The following is a 26587-nucleotide window of genomic DNA, read 5'->3' on the forward strand; positions in this document are numbered from 1 at the left end:
ACTTTTGTAAATTGTCAGAATAGTCCATATGACTCTGTCTGTCATCTGTCATGTAAAAGTGTCAGGCTTCAACAAAATACCTCATTATCCTTGGTTTTGTTATACACTTATAGAAACACAGTAGCCTAAGAGTCTGTCTCTGCAACAGTATCTCACACCAAAGTGATAAATAGTTTCTGTGTTCTAGAGATCAGGGAACGTGCACTGGAATGTTCTTTGTCTCTCGCTTATGTCTGTTCTTCTGTTAGGGTAGACTACAGGAAAGTATAGCTTTCAAGAAACTTGGGGTATGCTTCTCTCCAGCACCAAAAGTTTAAGGGAGTGAGTTGATCACCACCAGTTAAGTGTGGAGGATCAATGCTAATCAGCCACACACAATAGGCCCAAGTGGAAGTCAGAGGGCAAGGCAAGGTTTTTGGACAGTTTTCCATCTTAATGGGGATGAATTGGCTCCCCACTGGTCCAATAGTCTCTATTTAACAATGAGATTGTTCCCCCCAAGTGTTCTGTTGTTTGGCGAGACTGCTCCTAATTCGTTGGCCCTTTTTAGAGGGAGGGTTGTGACACCTAGGGAAGACTAAAAACCTTTTTTGTTGGTCAGATCGATCTAAGAAGTCAGATAAAGAGGGAAGAAGCAGATGTTTTAAATGTGTACTTGATCAGTGTTCTTGGTGTGAGAAACCACAAACATAATCATTCTCTTCCTGACTGTAACCTGTTCTCACTCGTGGCACGTCTGCCTGACTGACTGGACTTGTGTCTTGTTGGCTGCAAATTTCGTGGTCTGTTTATTGTCCTTTAAATGTTCATGCAGATTTTATATTCTAAGCTGTATTGCTTATCATTTTCATGGTGTCTGTGATTACATGCATACAGGCCTGTTGGTAAACGCACTAATAGTATTTATTATATATAGGGAAATTAATAACCAGGCTTCTCTGTGTTCATGTAAAGAGGATATTCCAAATATGATCAAAACTGGGATAAGCCCCATAACTGGGATTCCTAAGTGCATGTAAACGCAGTCAGTGTAATAAAAATAGCCCCTTCACGCAGGCTTCCACAAGGGACTCTCATCTTAAATATTTTAACGCCTCACAGCTGCCCTGTGAGCTGAGTCAAGTTATGCTTCTTATAGAGTCAGTAATGTTTAGAAATGCTCTCAGTTGAACAATAAGAGCTGCCGGTAGTTATCCAGTTAATCACTGTTTTATAATCTGTGTTGTTTGGTTATTCGCTATTCTTTTAAAAAAATATATAGGCCTATATATATTTATATCTTCAACCATTATACTGTACATTCCCGGTCTATCTTTATTAGTGGCCCATAGATGCATGTATTGATGAGGTTCACATCGGCATATTTAGTGATGCCTTCATTTTTAACTGTAGCCAGACATTTCCCTCCTTCTTGTTCTCTGGGTTGTTGCTATGGCAACCCTGCTCATCACCATTTTGGTGGGAGGAAATTGTGAGCTCCAGGCTGTTGTCATGTGACCCTCTGTCATAGTTAGCAAAGATGTTCAACTTTTACATGTTAGTGCATAGAGCTGAACGATTAATACATTTTTAATCAAAATCACAATTTATGCATCTAGCAAATTAATTAAGGTTGCAATTAATTGTTCTGCTCAGGACATGCAGGGAAACCACGAACATTTAAAAAAAAAAAAAAAACTCAATAGGCAGCAGTTCCTTGAATGTACAGCAAAAAAGACGAGCAAAAATAGTTCTGGTCTTGGTCAAGAAGTAATATTGAAGTGATATTTAAATGTGTTTTATTAAAATAAGCTTGACTTTTAAAAATGATATCGCAAGTCATATCAGAAGTATTGCAATTATTTATATTCTCAAATCGTTCAGCCCTATTAAGGCATTGTGTTAAAAGAATAAAATATGAATATCCTGTTTGCCAGGCTCTCTACTGGCAAGATGTGTAAAATGCTAATGCTAATGTAATATGTTTTAAATTTGATTTGATTCATTATTGTGCATTATGCATGTAATGTTGTTCTACAATACTGTATAATCATTCCTTAATTCCTTGTATTTATGTTTTTTAGTTGTAAAGCTCATATGACTGTTTTTGTCTCCTCTGTGTTCTGAAAGTGTTTTGCATCCTGCTCTGCTTTAAGAGGTGGTACGCTGCCCTGCAAAGGCAAAATACCTTAACTCGCTAGAGTGTGAAACTGAGAAAAATTTCTTTTAAGTTTCTGTTTTGTCCAGACAAAAGTGTTTTAGGTAGGACTCCCAAAATTTGACAAGTAGTTGCTATTGTGAAGAAATGTCGTAATGGCTCATCTTCCTGTTGTCCTGTGTTTCAGGGCGGAGCCACTGGACGAGGAGGGGAATGCGTCCAGGAGCACAACTCACATGACAGGTGGGCACTGACTGACACAGTTCAATTCAAGGTGTCGTGCAACTGTGATTTTTATTGCATTGTGGATGCAGCAAGTCCTCAAACTTACACAGACCATTCATGTTTTCTCTGCTCTGTAGATTTTTCAAAGGATGAACTTAGCAATGCTCCCCCACTGCAGCCACACACCTTGAGAGAGTTTGAGCAGGTAAGATTGATTTGGACATGCACAGTCTCTTTGCTCTACTGCCAAATTGAAAGTAAATACCATTAAGTGTCTGATTTGTATCTGATGATAGTGCTGATCTATCTGATGATAGTGCTGAAATATGCAGCATTTTACTCTTTAATTTTAGCACTTTTTAACACGTTTTAACCTTCTGTTAGCAACATGATTAGCATGTAGTAGTGAAGTGCATTTGATGTGAAGTGCATTTGATGCATTTAGTGTTCCATGTTCATATTCTGTGTTGCTCTATTTCATGTTTGTCTTTGCCTTTTTTGGCCATGTTTTGTCTTTTCATCCTCACTTTGCCGCCACCCACTGGACATGTCTTGTATTGCAGATATCCAGTGTGCTTATTCTTACTTTTCATATTTTATGATGTCTAATGTTAATGTTAATTATGATTTGAAATTTTATGTATTTCTACTATCATCTCCATGGCTCAATAGTCAAGGAAGTGCAGTTGTCAGTAGGCTACTGATTGAATCCCGGTGTGGTCTGCTGCAAATCTCATTTGATTTATAGACACACAAAGAGAGAGAATGAAAGAGTGGGAGATGGTGAAAAGGTTCTCATAATTTCAGTAGTCCGGTTGTTATTCTTGGTGACCATGCCCGGATGACAGAGTGAATCACAAATAGCAAATAGTACTCTAGAGTGTTTCTTCCTGTTCATGTGAATGTCGGTGTACAAGTGGACCAGCTGTTCACTTCTAACTCTCACATTGCTGTGCCAAAGTGCCCAGAGTGCATTGTCATCCACTCAGATGACCTGGCATGAGACTATCCTTGTCACACGTTGACCTTACAGCCCCCCTAGACCTTGAATGTCAGACGCCATCCTCCTTTCATCTTATTCCTGGGCGGTTCTGGCTCTGGCGTAAGCGGCAGGTGTTGATGAGCTGTTGGAGTGCTGCGCACGATGCAGATGCAAGCATCAGAAAATAGCTCTGTGATCACAGCAGACGTCGGCCTCCTCTCCGTCTGATCTCGGTGTGTGTCTCGCCCTCGCTCTGACTGTCACACTCGTTACCTGCCCTCCCTGTGCGACCTGCAGACTTCACAGGGCAGACGTCAGGAAGTGCTGAGCGGATGCAAAGGCTTAAGTGCGTGCCTTTGTCAAGGCATCGGCCCATTAGATGCTTTGTGTTGGGGAGAGGGAGGGTCACACACACACACACACACACACACACACACACTACTTCAGCTGTAATGCATTATTTAGATGTAACATGAGAGCGTAATAGATGAAGTCAACAGTGAGCAACGTCCTCGGGAGACGGGGGCAGGCTGTCTGAGGATGAGCTCACCCCTCTAAGAGATGCTCTGATTCGAGGCTCATCGGCCCCAGTGGTGGCTTGAGGGCACGTTCAGCCATGAACGGGTCGATCTCCTCATTGACCACTCATTGACTGGGTTGCATCCGGGCGCCGGTGTGTTTACGTATCCATTTTAAGAAAAGAGATTCTACTAGTCCAGAATTCTGAATGCAGAGCTCAATGAGGATTTTTTTTCAATGGTGGTTTATAATTATTGGTCTAATACCTCTCACCAGCACTTCTACAAAATGGTATAATTAAGCACTATCTTTGATAAAGGCTGATGCTCAGTGTCTGTGTTATGAGTTGGCTTGAAGAAGTCCTGGGAGTTTGACCTGTGAACATCTTGTGAGGTAAACAGAGGAATGATAGAGCTGGACCTTCCAAGATGGAGCCTCATGGCGATGGCGTGTATGTAGTAGTTTATTGCATGTTAGTGATATTTAACGGTCTGAAGAGGAGCTATGCAGGCCCTGACAGTAGCACTCTGGATGCCTTCCTAAAAATAGCTGTAGCGCTCCTTTGTGGCTGTTGATTCAGTCCACCTCCCTCTGGATGCAATCCTGTCCACAGAGAAGGCAGCATTGCTGCGATGCCCTGCCGTAGTACACCATCCATTTACCCCCACTCTGTTCATTTTGGCTGCCCTCAGGATCATCCTGTGTGATTCAGAAAAAAACCCCAGAAGATTTCACTCTACTTAACATGAATGAATTTCATCAAATAAGTGTTGTGAGTTATTACAGTGACAGATCAATTGTGATTGTGGAAGAGGCAAGGGGTATTTCAAATTACTTGAGAGCAGAGGATGCACAGTAAATGTATTTTCTAATGCAGAGCATCTTTGTTATCATTGGTGTCGCATGTCATTTCAAGATGGACAGCATTAAAAAAGAGAGGATTGAATGTGGTGTAGAGCGAGACCCTGGGCGTGTCTCGGTGTGGGGCTTCTCTCTCTCTCTCTCCCTCTCTCTCTCTCTCTGTCTCTGTTCCCCTCACCCCCTCTGTCCTGGCCTAAGCGAGTGATCATCTTACATGTTGCTGGAGGCTGTGATCCTGTAGGCTGCTCCTCTCTCAGCCACAGATTCCTGGGATACCTCCCCCGAGTCAGAAAAACCTTGTGCCTCAGTCCTCACTGCCACATAGCCGACCATGGAGTCAACCTGTTCACACTTCTGATCCACACAGGGCTTCCCAGCCCTCACTGTGGCCTTTTAATAACAGACTGTGTGTGTGTGTGTGTGTGTGTGTGTTTTATATGTGTGAGAGTGTGTGTGTTTGATGCCACAATGTGGCTCTAGGTATATAGCATCAGCCTATTTTTCTAAGGTCCCTTCCTTAGTTTTTGCGTGGAAATGCCGCAAAGCTGAGGGGCGCTGAAGATGCCCCCAGGGACGAGGATTTGACATGTCTAACTGCTACCGTACTTTGTCGCAGCACCTCAATGACCTCAAGAAGGAGAACTTCAGCCTCAAGCTACGCATCTACTTCCTGGAGGAGAGGATCCAACAGAAGTTTGAAGACAGCAGCGATGATGTCTACAGAACAGTGAGTGATCAGATTTTATTGTGGGCAGCGATGTGGTGATGCAGAATTCCTTAACCGTACTAAACAAGGGTAGACAGAGAGTGGAACGATATGATCAGTTTCACTGCTCATTGATCAGACAAATGCTATATAACTGTTGGTACTTAAAGAAATGAAATTGTTCTCTAAAACAATGCTCACAGATCCTTTAGGATACCGTTTTGAGTTAGAATATTCTGTCCAGGAAGCACAAGGCAGAGAGTAACGGAGAATAAAAATACTGAGGGAAAGCTGATCTGGTGCAGATGTTGCAGCGCTGAGCGTGATTAGATAATAATAGACGTTGTGGGCTTGGGTGGTGGGACCAAGCAGACAATCTGCTCAGACAGGCTCTGTGAGGGACAGATGGACTGGGCATTCTTGTCTTCGCTGCTGGGTGAAGGACATTCTGGCGTCTCTTATTTTAAGTGCCTTTAGGCCTCGCTTAATATATCTTTAGATATGTCAAGCCCCTGTTCTATAAGCCCGTTCTCACCACAGAACCACTGATGATTATTTTATTTGAAGAAAAAAAACCTTTTGAATGCAGAATAGGGCTGCAACGAATACTTAATTAATCAATTAGTAGTCAAACATTAAGTGAATCACCAACTATTTTGATAATCGATTAATTGGTTTATGTACATTTTTAAGGAAAATACAGCAAAGTTCTGATTGCAGCTTCTTAAACTTGAACATTTTCATCTTTACTCACTTTTCTGACATTAAATGAAATATCTCTGGCCTGGTGTGTGGATGATTAAAACAAGGCATTTGAGGACATGATCTTGGGCTTTGGGAAACACTGATCAGCATTTGCTTTGCAATTTTATTATACATTTTATCAATCAAGCAACTAATCAATTAATCGAGAATATAATTGACAGATTACAGAGAATAATCGCTATTTGCAGACCTTATGCAGAACATAGATAGGTTAGCTGACTGTGTTTGTTATTTGTTTGTTTTTACTCCATATTAATGGTGGTCATTTCAGTGATATTTCTTTAATGGTGAAAGATTAAAATAACATTTGGTAAGCTTTGTGGATTGATTAGGGGCTGCGTGAATAGCAGGAATTGCCTGTTGATTTGTAGGTTGTGACACAGGAGGGGGCCCTGTTGGGGGACTGTTTTTAGCCTGTGACACATTGCATTGCAATAAGGGTATTCCAGAAGTAAACATGTTCAGCTTTCCCTCATCAATATGTCAGATACTGATATGTTCCTGTGAATATGTCAAAGTGATGTTTCTGAAAAGTGAAATGTAAGCATTTGATAAATGGTCCATTTGAGATACATTAGGCAGCTTGCCCTTTGCATTAGTGAAGCTAGGAGCCCCAGAGTGTTAAAGAGAGTAATTAGCATGATCCAGAAATACCACTTTTGTCTGGAAAAAGGAACTTCCATTTGTTTCTGGTAGGATGTTTCTTCGTCGTATTTTTTGTTACAATTATGGGTCAGTTAATGCAAGATCACCACAAGGTCCCCACATGACCCCCACAGTTTTCACCAGTTTCCCCCCACAGTCCAGATTCAGTTCTTCTGTGAAAACCCCAATGTGAACTGTGTTGTATATCTACCAGATATGGGAATAGCTTGCCAAAAGTTAACAAAATGTTAACTCTAATTTGATTTGATTTAAAAATGTAAACTTAAACATGTTATATTTGTGACTTTTATTTTCAATCACACCAGGATAAACCATGATATTTCAAATATTTCACAATTGTATTGTGTACCTACATACCGGTATGCTTCAGCTAGCCTAGACACTCTCTATAGGTAGAATGGTCACACTTAAGTTTAGGGAACACAATGTTAATCATTAATACATAATTAATATGTGTATGTATTAGTGTTTAATAAGATCTGTATTAAGCATCATTGCACATTTATTAGGTCTTATTCAACAATATCTTATTCTCACTGAATAGGTGATTTATTCTAGTTAAAACCTTAATAAGCAACTAGTTGGTTTTGATCTAAGGTTATTGACATATAATATGAACTTTATAGCCTTCAAATACATTGTCTTGATATTTTTCTGTTAACATAATTCACATATTCAGACAGTGTATTGGGATTCTAGGAGCTCTACTTTATACTACCATTAACCTTACTAGTTGCTAATTAAAGATTTACCAAGAATTAATGACCTATTGATTGAGTAGAAGAAATTGTTCAATAAAACCCTAATAAATGTGCAACGGCAATTAATAGGACCCTTAGTAAGACCCCTTTGAGCACTGATACATACACATATTAGTTATTAATGGTTAACATGTACTCCTTCAAATAAAATAAATGAAATTGTGGTTTGGAAATATGGTGAAAGTCTACAGTTTGTTGTGGGGTTCTCAGGCAGCATGGACAGTTTTCTACAGAAGTACTTCAGTATGCTTCACAACGGTCACTTGCAAAAGATGCTACGATATATGTGTATTTTAGGGATTTAGTATTCTATTAGTGAAGTTAGTTGGTTTAGTTCAGGTGTGTATGTACTGTATGTGCGTGTGTGTGTGCGTGTGCGTGTGCGTGTGCGTGTGCGTGTGTGTGTGCGTGTGTGTTCACTGGTACTGTTTGTCTGTCAGTCTAGTCAATCCTCCTGGCTGTGTGTAATCACAATGCGCTGTGGCCCTGTGCTCTATCAGTATCCCCTAATCCCAGGGAAAGGGCAGCAGCCATGGGCCTGGCTCTCTGTCCCTCTGGTAACCCTCAATAACAACTCAGGCTCCAATACACACACTCATGCTCAAATGTGTCCACACGTAAACACACGCACGCACGCACGCACGCACGCACGCACGCACGCACGCACGCACGCACACACACACATACACACACACACACACACACACACACAGACAGACACACACACACACACATGCCGTATGTCACTCGTCTGATCCAAATTAAATTTCTACACTTCTAATCTCTTTCTTATCACCATTGAACCCCTTGTATGGCCATCATTCAGCAAGAGATGACATGCCAATCACACACACTCATCAACAGACAAATCACACTCTGATCCTCATGCTAAAGCCACCACAGCACAGACACTTCAAAGAGATGCACGGCGGCATCAACCGGCTGGATTAAGGCTGATGGCATTCACACCTTGATGTTGTAGAATTTGGTGATTAGGGATGAAGCCGAGATGAGATGTATGAGACATGAAGCTTAGTTTCATGTCTATCTTTCACTGTTAGTCTAATGGACAAGACACTGAAACTTAATTCCTTAAGATGGAAGGCTGTTATGGCAGACATACCTTTGTTTGGAAATGCAATACATAGATTTAAAGAGGACAAATGATCATATGCTCATTTGGGATATGTGAAGGTGTGCTCTAATAGGCTTGTGTATTGGAAAGACGTGTCATGAATCAATCGTTACAATTCTATATAGTGTGTAAGCAAGATGGTATTTTACTATTTTTAATCTAATTTATACTGATATTCAAGAATGCATATGCATAAAAAGCATTGGATGAATGACTGACAGATTGATGCATGTTAGATTGAATTTGCATTAAAAATGTTTGTCTTGTTTTTACATAAATGTTTTTCACAAATATTTTCAGGTGAACATATATACCAATTCTGCCAAAGTCAGAATATGTAGGCTAGAGCTAATATCATCTTAATCCCTGATATGATGAAATATGATTGTGTGATTTCAAAGAACAGTCAACACTAGATGAGATTGTGAGTTTGTGGGTGGTGTGTGTTTCCCCTTGTGCGTATTTGTGCTGTGATGTACAGTATGTGTGTTATGGAATACGGACGGCACTGCTCCTGACCTTTCTCTCACGCCTGGACCAATCGGAGGCTGAGGTGACTAGTCAAGTAGTTAACGAGTATCTGTTGCCGTGGGCTGAGGGACAAAAACAGCAGGTGGATCCACACTAAATTTAGCCTCAGAGAGAGAGAGAGGGGGGGGAGTGAGAGGGGGGGAGAGAGAGGGAGAGAGAGAGAGAGAGAGGTTAGGCTATGAGTTATACTACAGGTGTTCATGCTGTTAAAATTGAGTGTTGTGATTTAAGGCATACGTTTCTGACGCAAATGATATGGCTGCTTTTGGTGATGTAGGCTCTACAGTATGTAAATAGACTTATTTGTAGTAATTCATACATGTAGGTATGGCATCTGTTTCCTGCTGTCCTTTGCAGTAAGATAGTGTAGGGTGCTGGATTACAACGTATACTGATCTTGGGTCATTGTATCTTTGTTGTTTTCCATCCACATGCAGAAGGGTCTGACTACTTGTGTTTTACTGTCATTTCCCGACTATTAGCCACGGCTTATACATACATTTTGCAAAAATTCTTCCGCCATGAGGTTGTTACATAGGGACAGTTACAGTAATATGGTATTAATATGGTTTTGTGCCTTTTAACTTGCACGAAACACTGCCCTGCGGCTTATGCACAATGCAGCTTATACACGGGACATTACTGTATAATGTAGGCTGTGATTTATCAGCACGGTAGCTAGCACGTGCGGGAGAGTGCTTTGCAATATCAACTCACGTGCTGCATAACACCATCACCAGGGATGCTCAGAGTGTCTGGGAGAGTGTGTGGTCGTGCGGGTGAGTGTATGGGAGGGAGGGAGGGAGGGAGGGAGGGAGCGAGCAAGATAGATAGAGAGAGAGAGAAAGAGAGAGAGGAGAGAGAGAGATGTGCATAATGTACCTTGGCATGGCTGTGCCTGTGCTCCACTAAAGGTCACACACATTCTAACAAGAGGAAGTGGCCATGTCTCTTGCACACCACCTGTTTGGATTGGGAGTTCCTAACCACTTTGCCAAGCACGAACATCACCCAAAGGTCAATAACGGAACAAACATACTGTTGGTTAGCGACGGACAGCATTTCCCAATCCCAGAACTTAGTCTCATATCAAACTGATTGAATGTATTCAGTATGTATCTGATGGACGAGTGTGATGGATGTCTGTTGTCACCTGTTGCCTATTGGCTGCACGGTGCCGTGTGTACAGGCACCTATATAGACACGTGCCTGGATGCGGACGTGTGTTTGTGTGTGTGTGTGTGTGTGTGTGTGTGCTTGCCGTGTCCCGCTGGCCCCTGGCGTGCCTGTGCACTAATCCCTCTGGCCGCCACTGAGCACCAGGGATCTGCGCTGCGTCGCTGCAGGCATCCCAGCGCTCCCTGCTAAGGCCACTGGGCACCGGTGCGGCCGTGCGTGCCGTGCCGTGCGATCAGGGCCCCGGGGCCCAGGGGTGCGAGGGGAGCAGGTAAACAACGGGCCGCAGCTGTCGGCTCGCTCCCCTCCGCCAGCCCAGGCTGCATTCCCACAGAGCTATATTTAAAAAGGCATGACGGCAGTGAAAGATGCCCCGGCGCGGTGTTAAGTGACGCCCTGATTAATCAAGTGGGAGCGAAAGAGTGAGATGGCAGGAGACAGAGAGAGAGAGAGAGAGAGAGAGAGAGAGAGGGAATGAGAGAGAGGGAGAGAGAGAATGGCACATGTGGATGTGATTGAGGGCTTGGAGGGGAGGGAGAGAGGTTACTGTAGGTATAGCAGCACTTCATGTTCTGTCAGATACAGCAGATTAAAGGACACACAGACACACTTACTATACAGCTATGCACGTGCAAGAGCGCCCACCCACATGCTTGCACACATGCATGCACACACACACACACAAACACACACACACACACACACACATACACACACACACACACACACACACACACACACACATACACACACTACATATTTCACCTTTAAAGTTAATTTAAAAAGCTTGTTGTGTCTTCCATGGCTTAGGCCTGGACACACACACACACACAAATACACACGCACACACACCCTCTATCTGCAGGGCAGTCATATCGTGTCCAGTCACACATAGTCATCTGAGCTGTCCTGTGTGAGGCTTGTCACGGACGTCTGAGCTGAGGCCCAGTAAAGTACAGACTCTGGGTTCATCAGCGGCAGCCTCTTGATGTGTGCTCCAGTGTATGTGTGTATGGGGGGGTAGTGTTGTGTATGTGTGTGTGTGTGTTTGTGGAGGGGGGGGGGGTAGTGCTGTGTATGTGTGTGTGTGTGTGTGTGTGTGTGTGTGTGTGTGTGTGTGTGTGTGGAGGGAGGGGGGTAGTGCTGTGTATGTGTGTATGGGGGGGGTAGTGCTGTGTATATGTCTGTGTGTCAGGGATGGAAATTAGCACCAGCCACCAGCCAAATGCTGGTAAAATGTGAGAGTGGCTGGTAGATTTCAGACACAAAGTTATATTTTAACATTGAGTGGCTGGTTAATTTGACCAGAAATCTGCTATTGGCTGATACATTTCCACATTTTCACACTTTAATTTCCACCCCTGCTGTGTGTGTGTGTGGGGGGGGGGGGGGGTAGTGCTGGTACGTGTATGAAAGTGCGTATGCACAGCAAATACTGTCCAGCTGACACAAGATACAATTCCTACAGCCCATGCAAATCTCAAATCTGATGAGTGCTTTGTCAGTTGTTGATTGATACGATTTCTCTTGACTTGCATCACAGCAACATCTTATCGCCTTGCTATTGAATATGTGTCCCAGTATGGAAATGTGACTATAAGCCCTGTTTGATTTGAAGCTGTGCGTGTGTTTTCTATGTGCTGAATGATTAATGGCATCTCTTTCTGCTCTGTTTCAGAACATCGAGTTGAAAGTAGAGGTTGAGAGCTTGAAGCAGGAGTTGCAAGAAAAACAGCAGCTCCTTGACAAGGCTATGTAAGTAAACGTCTGCATTTGTGTTTGACAGGTCTTTCATGTTACAGATACATTTTCTCCCCTTTGGTGTATCTGCCATTGCAAACTGTTTTACTGAATTTGAAGTCGAATATACATTTTACTCAACAAAGGCAGAACTATGTAACACAGTCATTTATGCTCGTCAGATTCCCATTTTCTATGGCCCATTAGTTAAGTATGCCTCTCAGTGAGCAGTGTCGCTAAGATATTTGAAGTGAGAAATGTACTCACAAATCCTTCTAACACATACCCTTGATGTAAATATTTAGATAACCTTTGGTCAAATCCCTCCATGTAGCATACTTTGTTCTGCTTAATTACTCGTAGTCTGCACAAGTCAGGAATGCTGGAAAACCATTAGCCTTTATTGTCCTTCATATGTATGTGCTTTAAGGACTTTGGAGGCTGTTGTTCTTCGTTTGATGGTCCCATGCACACATAACGAGGCTGCAGCTCACTTAAAGCTGCCGTCACAGACTGCCGATCCATATTGATTCCTCACCAGCTTCATGACGGCTCATGTGTCCCAGGAACAGCTGGCCCAGCCAAGCACACAGGCTGCCTCCAGCCCAGCCAGGGGGGCCATATAGCAGGGCTGACAGCCTGGCGTGATAGCGGGTGCGAGGAAGCCAACACCTCCCCATCACCTATCGGTCTGGCAGATTCCCAGAGAGCCGAGAGAGAGAGCGCGGGGAGTGGGAGGGAACTGGACAGAGGAATTGATTAGTGGGGATTAAGTGAGCCTGATGGATGACACCTAGTGAAAGAGATGCGCACGGAGAGGGAGGGAGGACATTGATATTGCAGATGGAAAATATCCATCACACAGAGACTTGGACTTGTGCATATAATGCATTATTCATTGATCCCCATCTGCAGAAGGCTAATCATCATATGATAATGACACTAGTTTCGAGATTTTAGATATTATGAAGATGACGATCTCCAGTCTGGATCTTCTATTCTGTTTGATGAAGTCTTTCTGCATAGAGATGGCTGTTAAGCGTGTGTCTCCCATATTGATACAGTTTTCTGTGTGTCTGCGAATGAGTGAGACCCAGAGCAGCCTGTTCATCAGCAGAAGCTGTACCATAAGTCTGTACGCAAACTTGAACCCACGCTGAGCTCGATCAGCAGCTGATCAGGACCAAACCCTTGGCTGACTCAGCTGCAACCTGAGAGTGCTGTAACTTCCCATTGGCACTAGAGGAGAACCGCTGTCCATGCCACTCATGTGTTCTTAGCCATAGGTGATGGCAACCAGTAACTACAGGGTTGTGCAGTGGAGTGAGAAGCCTCACTTTGGACATCTGAAGCTTGCATATAGGTTTTAGCCTCCTCACCTGCAACGCCACCGCCCACGTCCGATGGGTGCACAGTTTGAGTCCGGTGTGGGGGACTTTGCTTCTGTGCGCAAGGCAGGTCAAGTCAAGTCAAGTCAAGTTTATTTATATAGCACATTTCATACACAGAGGTCATTCAATGTGCTTTACATAAACAAAAACCAAACAGTAATTATAGCAGATAAAAGTATACCTAAAAGTAGGTTTCGTATAACTGTACATGTGAAGGTAAAAGCATTGTTGAAGTTGTGGAGAGGTGTTACAGAAAGAGGAAGGGCCCGTCATCGGCAGTCGTGCAGACTCACAGGGTCGTCTGCACCTAAATAAGCCGTCGAGGCCGTCATCTGAGCTGCCATTGCTCATCAGAGTTTAAAAAGAGCGCAAAGAGGCTGCTGCCCTCAGACAGCATGGCGTTTGCCATTCTTAGATTGAGAGAGATCCGACGTGTCCGTCATATTAGTGGACGCTACCAAGATGGACCATGCTTATGTCATCTTTGATCCGGTGTGGATTTCAGCTGCTTGGTATAGTACAGATTCCAGAATTGTCGTCAGAAAGAACTGTCGGCGGGCCGGGAGAGCTTAATTCTGTACGTTAGAGCTGTCCTGGGCTGTCAAGGGGACAGCTGTATCTACAGCGCAGAACCATATACTCTATGCTCCAAGTGGCAAGTGGAAACGGCAGAGGGTTGTTAGTTTAGTGCCAGGATGTATCACCATTGTGCCCCTGAGCAAGGCACTTTACCCTGAGCTGCCCCAGAGGGACTGTCCCTGTAGTAAGAATACCAGAAGTCGCTCTGGAGAAGAGCGTCAGCTAATAGTGTCCTGTAATGACAGAGAAAAATCATTTTAAAAGGTTGTTGTTTTTTTTGCAACTGAAGTCCCCAGCTCACATGACAAAATATAGTGGTGACTTCCTCTTATATATTATATCTCATAAATCTATAATATCTTGATCTTGAGTATTCTTAAGATCTGTAATCGGCCAGAGAAAAGACTCGAGTTTGACAAAGAATCCGTGGGAATGAGAATGAGTTTCACGCGAGGTCAACGTGGATGAGCGAGCGATCGCTGAGAGAATTATTTCCCCTGGGTCAGCTCACCGTCCCTCCAGTGGTGCGGGTCAGTAGGACACACTGGTGAATGGATGTGACATCAGCAGGCAGGATCAGGAAGTAGCTGGGACGTGAGTCGATATGTCGCTGGTGAGGTCAAAAAAAGCAACACGTAAAGACACCATTTGGTGCACGAGTGTGTGTGTCAGGGTAATGGCCAGCTGGAAAAGCAATTCAGGATGCACAGAGTGTGTGCGTGTGTGTGTATCTCTCATCAATGAATTCATGAAGTCATGTTTTATGTCTCTGTATCATGCAACATGATCTGGGTCATACAGGATTATGGCATATTGTAGATTGTGTTCATGTTAAACATGTTAAATAATAAATTTTGACTACAGTAGTATCTGGTGCGTATACTGGAATATTCCCCCATTAGGTGTCCCTTCTGTGTGGCTTTGTAAAGGCAATGTCCCTGTGTTGACAGAACAACAGCAGAGAGCCTGACCAATCACAATGAGGCTGAGGTGCAGCGACGATGTGATGAGAGGCAGCAGGAGATCAACCACATGCAGGAGGTGCTGGAGACCAGGATCCAGCTCCTGCAGGAGGTGCGTACACACACACACACACACACACACACATATACATACTGTAAACACACACACACACACACACACACACACACACACACATACATACATACTGTAAACACACACACACACACACACAAACACACAAACACACACACACACACACACACACACACACACACACACACACCACATACATACTGTAAACACACACACACACACACACACACACACACACACACAGAGGCACGTAAACACACACACACACACACACATAAATAGTGCAATAGTAATGATGCCGTTCTTCTTCAGGAGGCCCTACTAGCCCGAAATGAGGCCGAAAGAATGGCCACCCTGGCAGACACCCGCTCCCAGAATTCATGTGTCACCATGGAGACGGGTACGAGCGAGACACCAGAGGAGGAGAACATACCTTTGGTCAACACACTGCCAGATGGAGATAAAGACCGGTAAGAAACAAGGAAGTGACCAGTATTCCATGATAATACTGACCTAATACTGGCACGTTTATGATAGATTTTCCCATTCCATCACCTTGAAAAGACAGAAGTTTAATTTGGTTGGTATTGAGCTGCTTGTTTTGACAGTCACCCCCTTCTTGTGCCCTGTGCTGCTGTAGAGTTATAGAGGAGTTGAGGCAGGCGCTGTGCAGTAAGGAGCGAGCCATCGGGGAGCTGACGGGGGAGAGGAAGGCTCTGGGTGAGAGGGTGGAGCAGCTGGAGGAACAGGTGGAGGAGCTCAACTCCTCACTACTGCAGAAGGAGAGAGATGCAGAGGTGAGAGCACACACGGGGGAAACACGAGGCACACACACACACATACATACACACACACATACACACACATGCACACACACGCACACACACATACACACACACATGCACACAAGCACACACACATACACACACACGCACACACACGCAAACAAACACACACACACGCACGTGCACGCAAACACAAACACACACGCACGTGCACGCAAACACAAACACACACACACACACATATACAGGTTCTTGACATTGCTGCCATAACATCCTGAACTGTTTTATTTTGGGTCAAGGCCACTAACGCATACCACAATGCAGGGCTTTCTTGAAGTCAACACACCACACACACACACACACACACACACACACTCACACACACACACACACACACACACACACACACACACACACACACACATACACACACACACACACACACACCACACACACACACACACACACACACACACACACAATGTATACTATACAGACATAGACTGTGACATTCCAATATGCAACGTCTAAAAATGTTGAAGGGGGTCAAAGGGTTCAAGGTTCATAGTTATATGTTTTTCTAACACGGATAGTTCTGGTCCTTGATTATGATTGGCTGAATCGCATTGGATGCCATTGTAAAATCCAACACAAACATACACCTTGACTACATTTCGTTCTACCTGCACAATTAGAGTAGCTGTGTGACTCGATGTTGCTTGGAACCATTCAGATAATGGAAATACATTTCTTGGCAGACGAATGGTTATCTACGAATACATCATTACATCTCTTGTTGCTGTGCCTTTGTTTCATGAAATCTTGCCAGATATATGTAATAACTGTTTTAGAAAAGCAATAAGCCTCTTATACTCCGCTTGCGCTTTGTGCCCAAGTTCTGTCCAACAATGCCCCTAGCTGTTCTAGAATCAGTGTAAACTGTGGCCTCTCAGGGCTTATGACTTAAATGAGCATGCTTTTCTGTAGTGACATCTTCATTATTCATGTTGATAGATGGTCTAATAGATGAAGACAATGCTTGTATACAGTAGCAGAGGTATTTGTTTGAATTAAATAAAAAGGCTGCCTATGAATACGTTATGATTTCTGATTGGTCCAATTGATTAGATCTCAGCATTCTGCTGACACTCTCACAGCTGTTCAGTGTGATGAAAAGGATCTGTCTTAATTGCATATCTGTCATCATCATCATCATCATCATCATGATCTCTTTCTCTCTCTCTCTTTCACACGCGCACCTTCCAGTTCTATCAAGAGGAGCTGGGTCGGGAGAGACTGCGTATACAGCAAGAAATGCAGGTGCGTGTCACGTGTGTATGTTTTGTCTGTGTATGTATGTATTTGAGATCATGTGTGTCTACACGTGCCTGTGCAACTAGACCAGCCCCCCCCACACCCCCCCCCCCACCCCCCACACACACACACACACACACACACACGCACTCACCCACACACAGACAGACCATCTGCTTGGCTGATGAGATCACTCCCCCTGGTGGAAAAGCAAGGTAGCAAAGGTCACCTTCAAACAGATCTCAGCCTAGAGAGAGAGATACTATGTCTGTCTTAACAGAAGAACATTTACATTAAAGAGTTGAGGTTTGCACAGTAGTAATTGTGATAAGGCCACAGAGCAGACTGATTGTCACCTGTCCTCGTAGAGACTTTATGTAATCCTCTCATAGCAGCTGCTGGCGCTATTGTTTACCCACTGTGTGTGTGTGTGTGTGTGTGTCTCTCAGCGTTCAGTGCGCCCAGTTATTTTGGGCTGAGGGGGACAAACAAACGAGCTGATATTTATGTCAGTGGCTACGTGACCCCGTCGCACAGGCACAAGACCGGCCGATAGCATCAGTGGTTTGTTATGTGATAGATTCCTCAGTGGCGCAAAAGTCTGCGGACTATGTTATTTAGAGGTGGCGGCGTAATAATGTGATCGTAATGGGTTATTTTTTACACTGGATGTGTTATAGATTATTTTTAAAAGCATTTGGCTATTGGTGTAACTCCTTAGCTGTTTTTGTTCTGTCAGTCATGACGCGGCAGCTCTTGTTTACACAGACCTGTGCACATGTAGAAGAGGCGCTGAGGTGAATTTTAGTTTACGAGGGTTTCATAGAAATGCCCGGCCTTCCATGCACGAGGCACATTTTTCACTTGTAAATCAGCTGACTTGAATATGCAAAGGACTTGGCAGGAATAGTCAGGCTTGAATTCCGCACGCAGGTCCCAACCCCACCCAGAACGCTGGTAGGGCCAACTCTCAGTGAGGGTGAGAATGCCTCACAGCCACCATACTGCTCAGACTGGTATTTCCTCTGATCGAGCATGAATTTTGTGATCGTTTTCTGTGAGCACACAACTGGGAGGGGGGTGGTGGGGGCGTGCAAGCATGCATGTGTATGAGCGAGTAAATGTGTTTTGGCTTGCTGAAGTGGGTCATGCCTCTGCTGCAAGAGGTTACACTCATCCTGACTTTTTGAGCTAATATTAACCAAATGCTCTGACACAGAGCACACCCCCACAGACTGGACAGAGTTCAGAGCTCCAAGGACTCAAACTTGACATGTCACAGTCATCGCTGCAGCTTCCCAGTTCAGCTCTTGTCTCGTTTCAGCAACACAGAAAGTCGTGTTAAAATGCTGTATTATGTATGGCACATTGACAAATCGTCTTGATGCATTAAAAAAAATATATGATGGGTATGTATGGTAACACTTTACAAAACCCTTATTACTGACTATCTACACAATGAAATACAGCGTGACAAAGTGTGTTATTTCCTCTAGAATAAAGTGTTGTGGCTATGGGGTGAGGTTAGAGGCTGATGGCAAGTTAACCACTGTATTGACGCTGTTCTCAAATCTAAAGGGGAAATTGAAGTCCTAGCTATACTCACCTACATGAAACATAGTAATAGCTTTAGGGGTAGGTTTAATAGTTATACGTTTCAAATATAATAACTTTATGTGTTACTACTGTATGTGCAATTAAGCAAACCAGTTAGGTAGTTGATGGTAAGCATGGCTTTTCATATTTGTTCTACTGTAGCAGTAAATGTAACTTCATTGGAAACATATGCAGAAAGCCTAACCCGAGTACATTACAGTTACCACTGAATTGGTAGAGCATAGTTTCTCTTGAAGGTCTCATCCACCCCTACCTACTGTACCATATAGCCACAACAACCATCTACCATTACACGGGTAGGCCTCATAATCTGTATGTAGTGTTGTGTGTTATACAACATAAGCACATGGTATTTTACTGTGTTACTCTATTTGTCACACTGTAACAAGGGCTCTGTAATATAAAGTGTTATCGTATGTATGAGTAAATAGGAAGCTCGACAGTGAGTGTAGTTATCCGATTGGTTTACACTTGTGCTTCCCCTGTAAGAGGATCGGAGGTGTCGTTTCTTCAGTGCTGTTTATTTTGAGGAAAGGAATGGGAGGGGGTCTCCAAAGATGGGCTCTGCAGTCACATGGGGGAGCATGACTGTCTACACAGCCCTCAGGAGTGTTTACTCCAATTTGTATGGAAACCAGCTGAGGGATTTGAAATCAGGCTCCCCTCCGAGTTTATGTAACCGGGGCGTTTTAAAAACACAAAACACTAAACACAAAACGCCCCGCTCCTCTGCTTGCTCTCCTCTCTGCTTTGTTGGCGTGCTGTCTGTCCCCAGGGTTGCACTGTGTGTCCTTTGTGTGTTGGTGGGCGTTTGGCTCCCTCTCTCCTCTTGGTGAAGTCTGACCTTTCCTCAGATGGATGGGTGGTGTAACTCAGCTGTGTGTGTCACTGATAGAGGCAGGAGTGAAGCCGTGAGGGTCCACAGCGCTGGTGATTTACGGTTAATTAGTCAGCGGGGGTTTCTGATGCCCCTGCCAGCCCTGGCTCACACCCTCAGGTGGCGTGTGGGACTCCGGCGCAGGTCCGGCGCAGGTCCGGTCCGGTGTGAGGTGGATCTGCTGGATTCGGGCCAGATGAGGCCCAGCCCCAGCTCAGACGCTGAATGATTTATAGGCTCCTTAAGGGATCTCTGGTGTTGGTGTCATGTAATGAGACCTTAAGTGTTTGTGGTTGCGTACGTTTCTGCCTATAATGGTGGCGTATTGATCAGTGCTTTGTCAAATAGGCAGAGATGTGATGGGCAATGAATGGCATGGGAGCTTCGATAAAGTGTTCATTCCTGATTTCGGAGCACTGTTTTAGATGATCTTCTTTGCTGTGATGAAATGGGATAAAAGAGCTTGCCAGGCTGGTTTCAGTTGAAATGAGTTCAAGCAAGGCTTCAGGCATTGTTTGTTCTTAAATAAATTAGCTTTGCCGCTGTAAGAAGCACTAATGTTTCTTTGTTTTGTTGAAGTGCTCAAATAAGGTCACATTAAACATCACTGGAAGTTATATAAGCCACTGAATTTGACAGCTTTATATATATTTTATAGAGGCAAATGTAATGTACAAGCTACATAGACATTACATGGAATGTACAATTCCACCCTCTGTAGTGCATGCATGGTACTCAGCTCAAAAGTAATCTGATGGCTTGGTCTTTATATTTTCCCTGAAGACTGCCTTGTTAGTAATTCTATTTTATATAGATCTAAATATAGCCTACAGTCTCCCGTGGTCACATGTTATAGGGGAGATCATCACGAAATACTAATAGGCCTATATCCCTGGGCTATCAGAAGACGGGGGCACTGTCATTATTGCTTAAACTGTGTATACTGGGTTATTTCTCCAGATGCTGGGTTGAAGCTGTAGGGTCATTTTTACTGGGTTACCTTTGATATTTGACTCACAAGTCGACAAAGTGAGCAGGCATGGGTGTCATTGGTAGTCCTTTGGTAGACGTGGGTGTCTTTTTAAGATTTCTGTAACATAATCAAATTCTCGCAATATGTGCCCATACAGCGCCCATGGGACGTTTTGTAATTATTACAAATGAACATTTCACCTGCTCACTCAACTGGACACATTGCGACTTAGTAGAGAACACAGGGAGAATGCAACACTTGCGTGGGTAGTCGCACACTCATAAATAGCATACGAGAATGTTGTTTTTTTATTTCGATCTTAGTGAGTGCAGCAGTGTTCATTTCTTAACCTTTGAAATACTGGAAATGCATTAAAATATTCTTCGTTTTGCATTATAACCATGGTGTGACGGAGTGTGTTAAAACCGACGCCCCTAAATGAGGAAATGGTACATGCCGTGTTTGCAGGTCTCGCCAACCACACTGCGCTGCCACATCATTGCTATCTGTCTTATGGATCTTTTATAGTGTGATCCATGCCGCTTGGCAGATAGCTATAACAAGACCTTGCTGTAAATATGAAATCACGACGCTGCTCTGTCGAAAAACATATAAATTCAACGCGCACTGGAAGAAACAAAGCGTAGTTTCAGTAACCTGCAGTCCGACGGTCTGGCTGAAGAACTACCGGTGATCTCCCTGACAGCGCGAGCTCTATCTTGACAGCGGATGTAGTGATGTAGCTCACGTTCAGCGAGGGAAGATGTGACAATCCAAGGACTATGTCAAAGAATCTTAAGAATGCCTCCGATGGACTCAAGGAATACAACGTCATGAACGTTATCCATTTTCCTAAAGACTGCGCCAGAATTTCCATCGGGATTAACTGAAGAACAGGACATGCTCTGCTTTTTGGGGTACAAAGGAACCCAGAAATATCGCTGCTTTTTTACGTAGACGCTCATTCATCCGGCGGACGCTGTAGCGTCGCTTGCTCTCGCATGTCGCACGCGCAAGTTTGTCATCGCTCGGCATTTCTTATTAAAGATGGGCTGTCTAAAAACGCCCCCCACTATTCTGCTGCTGTAACCTATTCTGCCTCTGCTTAAACATGCAAGATGCCAAATATTTACATTAATAGTCATAGTTTATATTTTCATGATTTATTTAGCCTATTCAAATGTATTTTTTGTATTTAAATGTCCATGAAGCAAGAAAATTATTTTTGGACTGACTTGAAATTGTATAGTTTTTTTAACAAAGCTGTGAAGCTGTGATTTTTTTGTCTCATCATCCAAATGGTGCATTCAGTTTAAAATCACTGGTGCCCGACAGTGCTTGCATTGAGGGAGCACTGAACAGAGACCTCCATTCATTCCTGCTGTTTGGTCTGTGCTGCGGCTGCCCCATGCTGGATACCAAGATGAAGGAGGTGTGTCGCATCTGCGCCCGCGAGCTGTGCGGCAACCAGCGGCGCTGGATCTTCCACCCGGCCGCCAAGCTCAACCTGCAGGTGCTGCTGTCGCACGCGCTGGGCCGCGAGGTGACGCGCGACGGCAGCGGCGAGTTCGCCTGCAGCAAGTGCGCCTTCATGCTGGACCGCATGTACCGCTTCGACACGGTGATCGCCCGCGTGGAGGCGCTGTCCATCGAGCGGCTCCAGCGGCTCATGCAGGAGAAGGACCGCCTGCGGCAGTTAATCGGCGGCCTGTACCGCAAGCACAACGGCGCCGACGCGCTGACCGCCGGGGCCGGCCCCTCGTGCCCGGCCAAGGAGTGCACGGTGGACATGACGGGCCTGTACCACGCCAAGTACTGCGCGCTGCTGCAGGAGGACCTGGTGTACTCGCTCTACGAGTCCTGGGCGGAGGAGGAGGGCCAGACGCTGGCCGAGTGCGCGCACCACCACTGCCACAACGCCACCGCCGCCGCCTCCGAGCTCTCGTCGCCCCAGCGGCCCCACCGGCACCGTTGCCGCGGCTGCAGCGCCCTGCGCGTGGCCGACTCGGACTACGAGGCCGTGTGCCGGGTGCCGCGCAAGGTGGCGCGCAGCATCTCCTGCGGCCCGTCCACCCGCTACTCGGCCAGCGCCGCCGGCAGCGCCAGCGGGGAGGAGCGCGAGGACGAGCCCACGTCCTCCGCCACGCTGGTGCCCGACTCCCAGTCCCAGCCCACCAGCCACACCACCGCCTCCGACAGCGAGCGCACGCTGCTGGGCCACGCCAGCTCCAGCCCCTCGGTGGAGTCCCTGGACCTGGTGCCCGCCGCCGCCGCCGCCGCCTCCTCCCCCCGCAGGCCGCGCCACTCGCTGGACGAGGACCCCACGGAGGAGCAGAACTCGGACTGCCTGTCCGAAGAGCACGCGGCGCTTCCCCTGGGCCGAGTGGGGGGCGGCGCGGACAAGCTGGCCGTGGCGCTCTACCTGCTGCAGAACTGCTCCTACAGGCCCGTGCACAGCCCTCAGGGCAGCAAACTGCCCGTGCTGGTCAAACCGGGCCTCCGGCACGCAGGCGTCAAGATGGGCAGCCCCGTGCGGGGCGTGAGGGGCCTGTATGTGGGCGGAGGGGTGTGCGAGCTCACGGAGGTGGAGCTACCTCCGCCGCGCATCCAGGTGGACCTGGGCCTGGAACTGGCCGAGCTGGAGGACATGTGGCAGGATGTGTATGTGGAGTGCTTGCCTTTCCGCTTCCAGAAGAAGGTACCGGAACAGCGGCTCTCATCATTATTTTATGACCAGCTCCATCGCGAACTCTTGTCTGGGCACCGGGAGTGATGATCCATGCATACCTAAAGAATATGGGCCCTGAGCTTTACATCTAGCCTCTAAACCTAACACCATTGCATAAGAGTATTTCGTAACACCATAGGACTTTGTCTAGGGCTAACTGTAAAGTAGCCAAGAATAGATACTTTTACACGGGAAGAAAATAGCTTTTATTTCCAGTTTGTCTGCATAAACAATGAATAGCTCTGTCATATCAAGGCATTATCCAAAAGAATTTGAAACAAAGGAGAAGCCGGTTTCTCTGTAGGCGATGTCACCAGCTAGCACAGTTGCCTGAGGACTGAAGAGTCTCTTTAAGACCATGTATCGTGTGGCATTACACTTGTAATCCATTTGACAGTGTTAAGAACAGCCGCGGGTCTTTTTCAGTCTCCTAAGACAGCTAGTCACACTCGCACAACTCTTGTAGGTAAACGTAGGCCTAATAGGTTTGTTGCAGGCTTGTGCACAATTCCGAATTTTAGAATTTGCCTCCATTCAATTCATGAGTTGGAATTTGAATTGAATTGGCCCCACCCCACAGGAAGTTGAATTTGAATTGGAATTGGAATGACAGGAAGTGGAATTCAATTCATGGCAATTCAAAACAAATTCACATGTCACATAACAGGAAGAATGTGTTGAATCTCACATACATTCAGTTTAGGGAAAATTACATTGGAAATGCAATTGATTACTGTTTTCAATTATAAATTGTGTGTTTGTTGAGATCATATCTCACATTTTGTGAAACTTAATTGTTAAACACTGCAAAAAAGGGTGTCTAAAAACAAGATAAAAACACTAAATCTGAGGTAAAAGGTACTCAAAACAAGTGAATTTTTTTGTCCATGCAGCAAGATAATTTCACTTGACAAGATTTTGTGAATTAAGATAAATAAAAAAACATCTAGCAATAAGCATGTCTACAGAGGTATTTGGAAACTTAACATTAGCTGAAATTGCTGTTTTTAAGATTACTTATAAATATAATTTTTACATCCCCAAAATAAGTAAAATATACTTAATATAAGCATAAAATGCTGGTTGTAAAATGAGGTTACTTAAAAAACAGCCTCAGATTATATTCCTTTTTTTTCGGAAGAATATTTTCTGGACTTTTTGCCTTTATTCAGATAGGACAATGAAGATAGACAGGAAGCGGGTAGGTGAGTGAAAGAGTTGGGGAGGGATTCGGATATGACCGCAGGTGAGATTCGAACCGGGTCCCCGTGGGTAATTGGACGAGTACAAGGTACTAACGCCGTAACCTGTTGCGCCACAGTACCACAGCTTGTGACAAGTATAATTACGTATATTTAAAGTTGTTACATAAGTTGTTATAAGCATAAACTGCTGTTTTAAGATATCTTAAATCTTAAATGTCATCTTAAATTAAGTCAAATTTTCTTGTCACTTAATCTTAAAAAAAGCTTTATTTTGATGAGAATTTGAGGGAGAGATGTAAAAGATCTCATTTTAACAGTATTTACCTCATTTTAAGATTTCATGCCTATTTGAGACAAAAAAAGATGTGCTTGATTTAAGATGGTGTAAAGTTGAACACTTACGTAAAATAAGAAATTCACGCTTCAAACAATATAAATGATCTAACACTTCTAATCTATTTTTTTATCTTGATAAGAATCAAATAATTTGCAGCGTACCCTTATATTATGTATATGAATTGATTTGAATTTCATTGAATTTCAATTCTACTTCCCTTAATTCAAATTCGAATTGTAATTCTGCATCCTGTTTTTGACCTCAATTCAAATTCAATTCAAACTCAAGAATTTAATTGGAATTTAGGAGTCATTCTCAATTCAATTCTGAATTTTGCACAAGCCTGGTTTGTTGAGAACAAGAGACTACTTACTCAAAACGTCAGCTTCTGCCATCATTGGTAGGACATTTGAGTGGCCCAGTGGTCCAATGGTGATGTGTTTCACAAAGATCACTCATGTAGTTCCCATACCATTGTGCTATATGCGTTCATATGGATATTTGAATATATACCTTCAGCTGCTAGTTGTGGTCAACCCCACACAGGACCAATGCAAACATGTCTGCCCTCAGTCAACGAGACATAATCTGGAAAGACAAAGGACTAGCACAGGCTACTGCTGTTCATAACAGCTAGATGTAGAGGTAGATACGCATAGGGAAAGAAAAGCATAACGTGATTGGATGCGTACATCGCAATATCATTACACATGTGAATGTGAGCTCTGTCGTGACCAGCCTCCCAGATCAGAGAGCGATTTTTTGCCGGCACATCTCCCCTCTCTGAAAAGGCGAAACGCTAGTGCATCCACGCTGCCCTAAATAGGTTGGCTAGCGCACGGCAGAAGAGGGAGCGAGGCAGATCTGCTGGCCTATATTCACTGACAGCAAACCCCCGAGGCCACGCCATCACATGCTTCACCGAGAGAGCAAGCGTTTGTTCCTCACTGCCCTTGGAACTCCCACTATCTCCCAGAGCACTGCCCCCCATAACCTCGAACTCTAAGTATAAATATGGGTTTGTGGGCAGATTTGCATATGTGTTGAATGTTGATAAACAATAGGACAGGATTTGTGTTGCAGGCAGGTGTAGGGCATTAGCGCTAACAATGAGCTATTTCTTTGACTTCCGCTGTAAAGGTGTGCTTGGAAATAGCTGTGATATTCTCTTGGCCTTTTCCCCCCAGCACACAGGACCAGATTAGCTCACTGTGTGAGTGTCAGGTCACTATCAGGAGGATTATTAGGGTCAGTGAATCAGGCACGTGATCACTCACACCACACTGGGGCGGGAATTGTGTAGCTCTCTTGTGATGTTCTCCTGTGGGTTTGGCACACCTGTGCGCTTCACTATGCCTTGCCTCTCTCATGCCCTCTCCCACCATGTTCATCTCTCTCTAGTGGCACACGGAATACTACTGGTCCTAGATAGCTGATACTACAGTATATTGATCTAAATATCACCCATTTATTTCTCTTTCCCTCTCTCTCTCTCTCTCTCTCTCTCTCTCTCTCTCTTTA

General features: G+C 44.6%; 1 protein-coding gene across 4 annotated transcripts in view; it reads left to right on the top strand.

Annotated features, from left to right (window-relative positions):
* The window catches only part of LOC134068529 (myomegalin-like), a 55853-nt gene that overhangs the window by 1070 nt on the left and 28196 nt on the right, over positions 1-26587 (top strand). Inside the window, exons 2-9 of one of the 4 annotated variants that reach the window (XM_062524231.1) lie at positions 2325-2380; positions 2500-2567; positions 5341-5451; positions 12143-12219; positions 15125-15248; positions 15543-15700; positions 15871-16027; positions 17282-17335. In XM_062524231.1, coding sequence (XP_062380215.1) covers positions 2325-2380; positions 2500-2567; positions 5341-5451; positions 12143-12219; positions 15125-15248; positions 15543-15700; positions 15871-16027; positions 17282-17335 — 805 coding nt within the window. Of the gene's footprint in view, positions 1-2324; positions 2381-2499; positions 2568-5340; positions 5452-12142; positions 12220-15124; positions 15249-15542; positions 15701-15870; positions 16028-17281; positions 17336-21336; positions 23495-26587 lie in introns of those variants that run through there. The other 3 variants (XM_062524216.1, XM_062524207.1, XM_062524224.1) reach the window with 3 other exon arrangements.

Source organism: Sardina pilchardus, chromosome 2, assembly GCF_963854185.1.
Source record: "Sardina pilchardus chromosome 2, fSarPil1.1, whole genome shotgun sequence".
NCBI lineage: Eukaryota > Metazoa > Chordata > Actinopteri > Clupeiformes > Clupeidae > Sardina > Sardina pilchardus.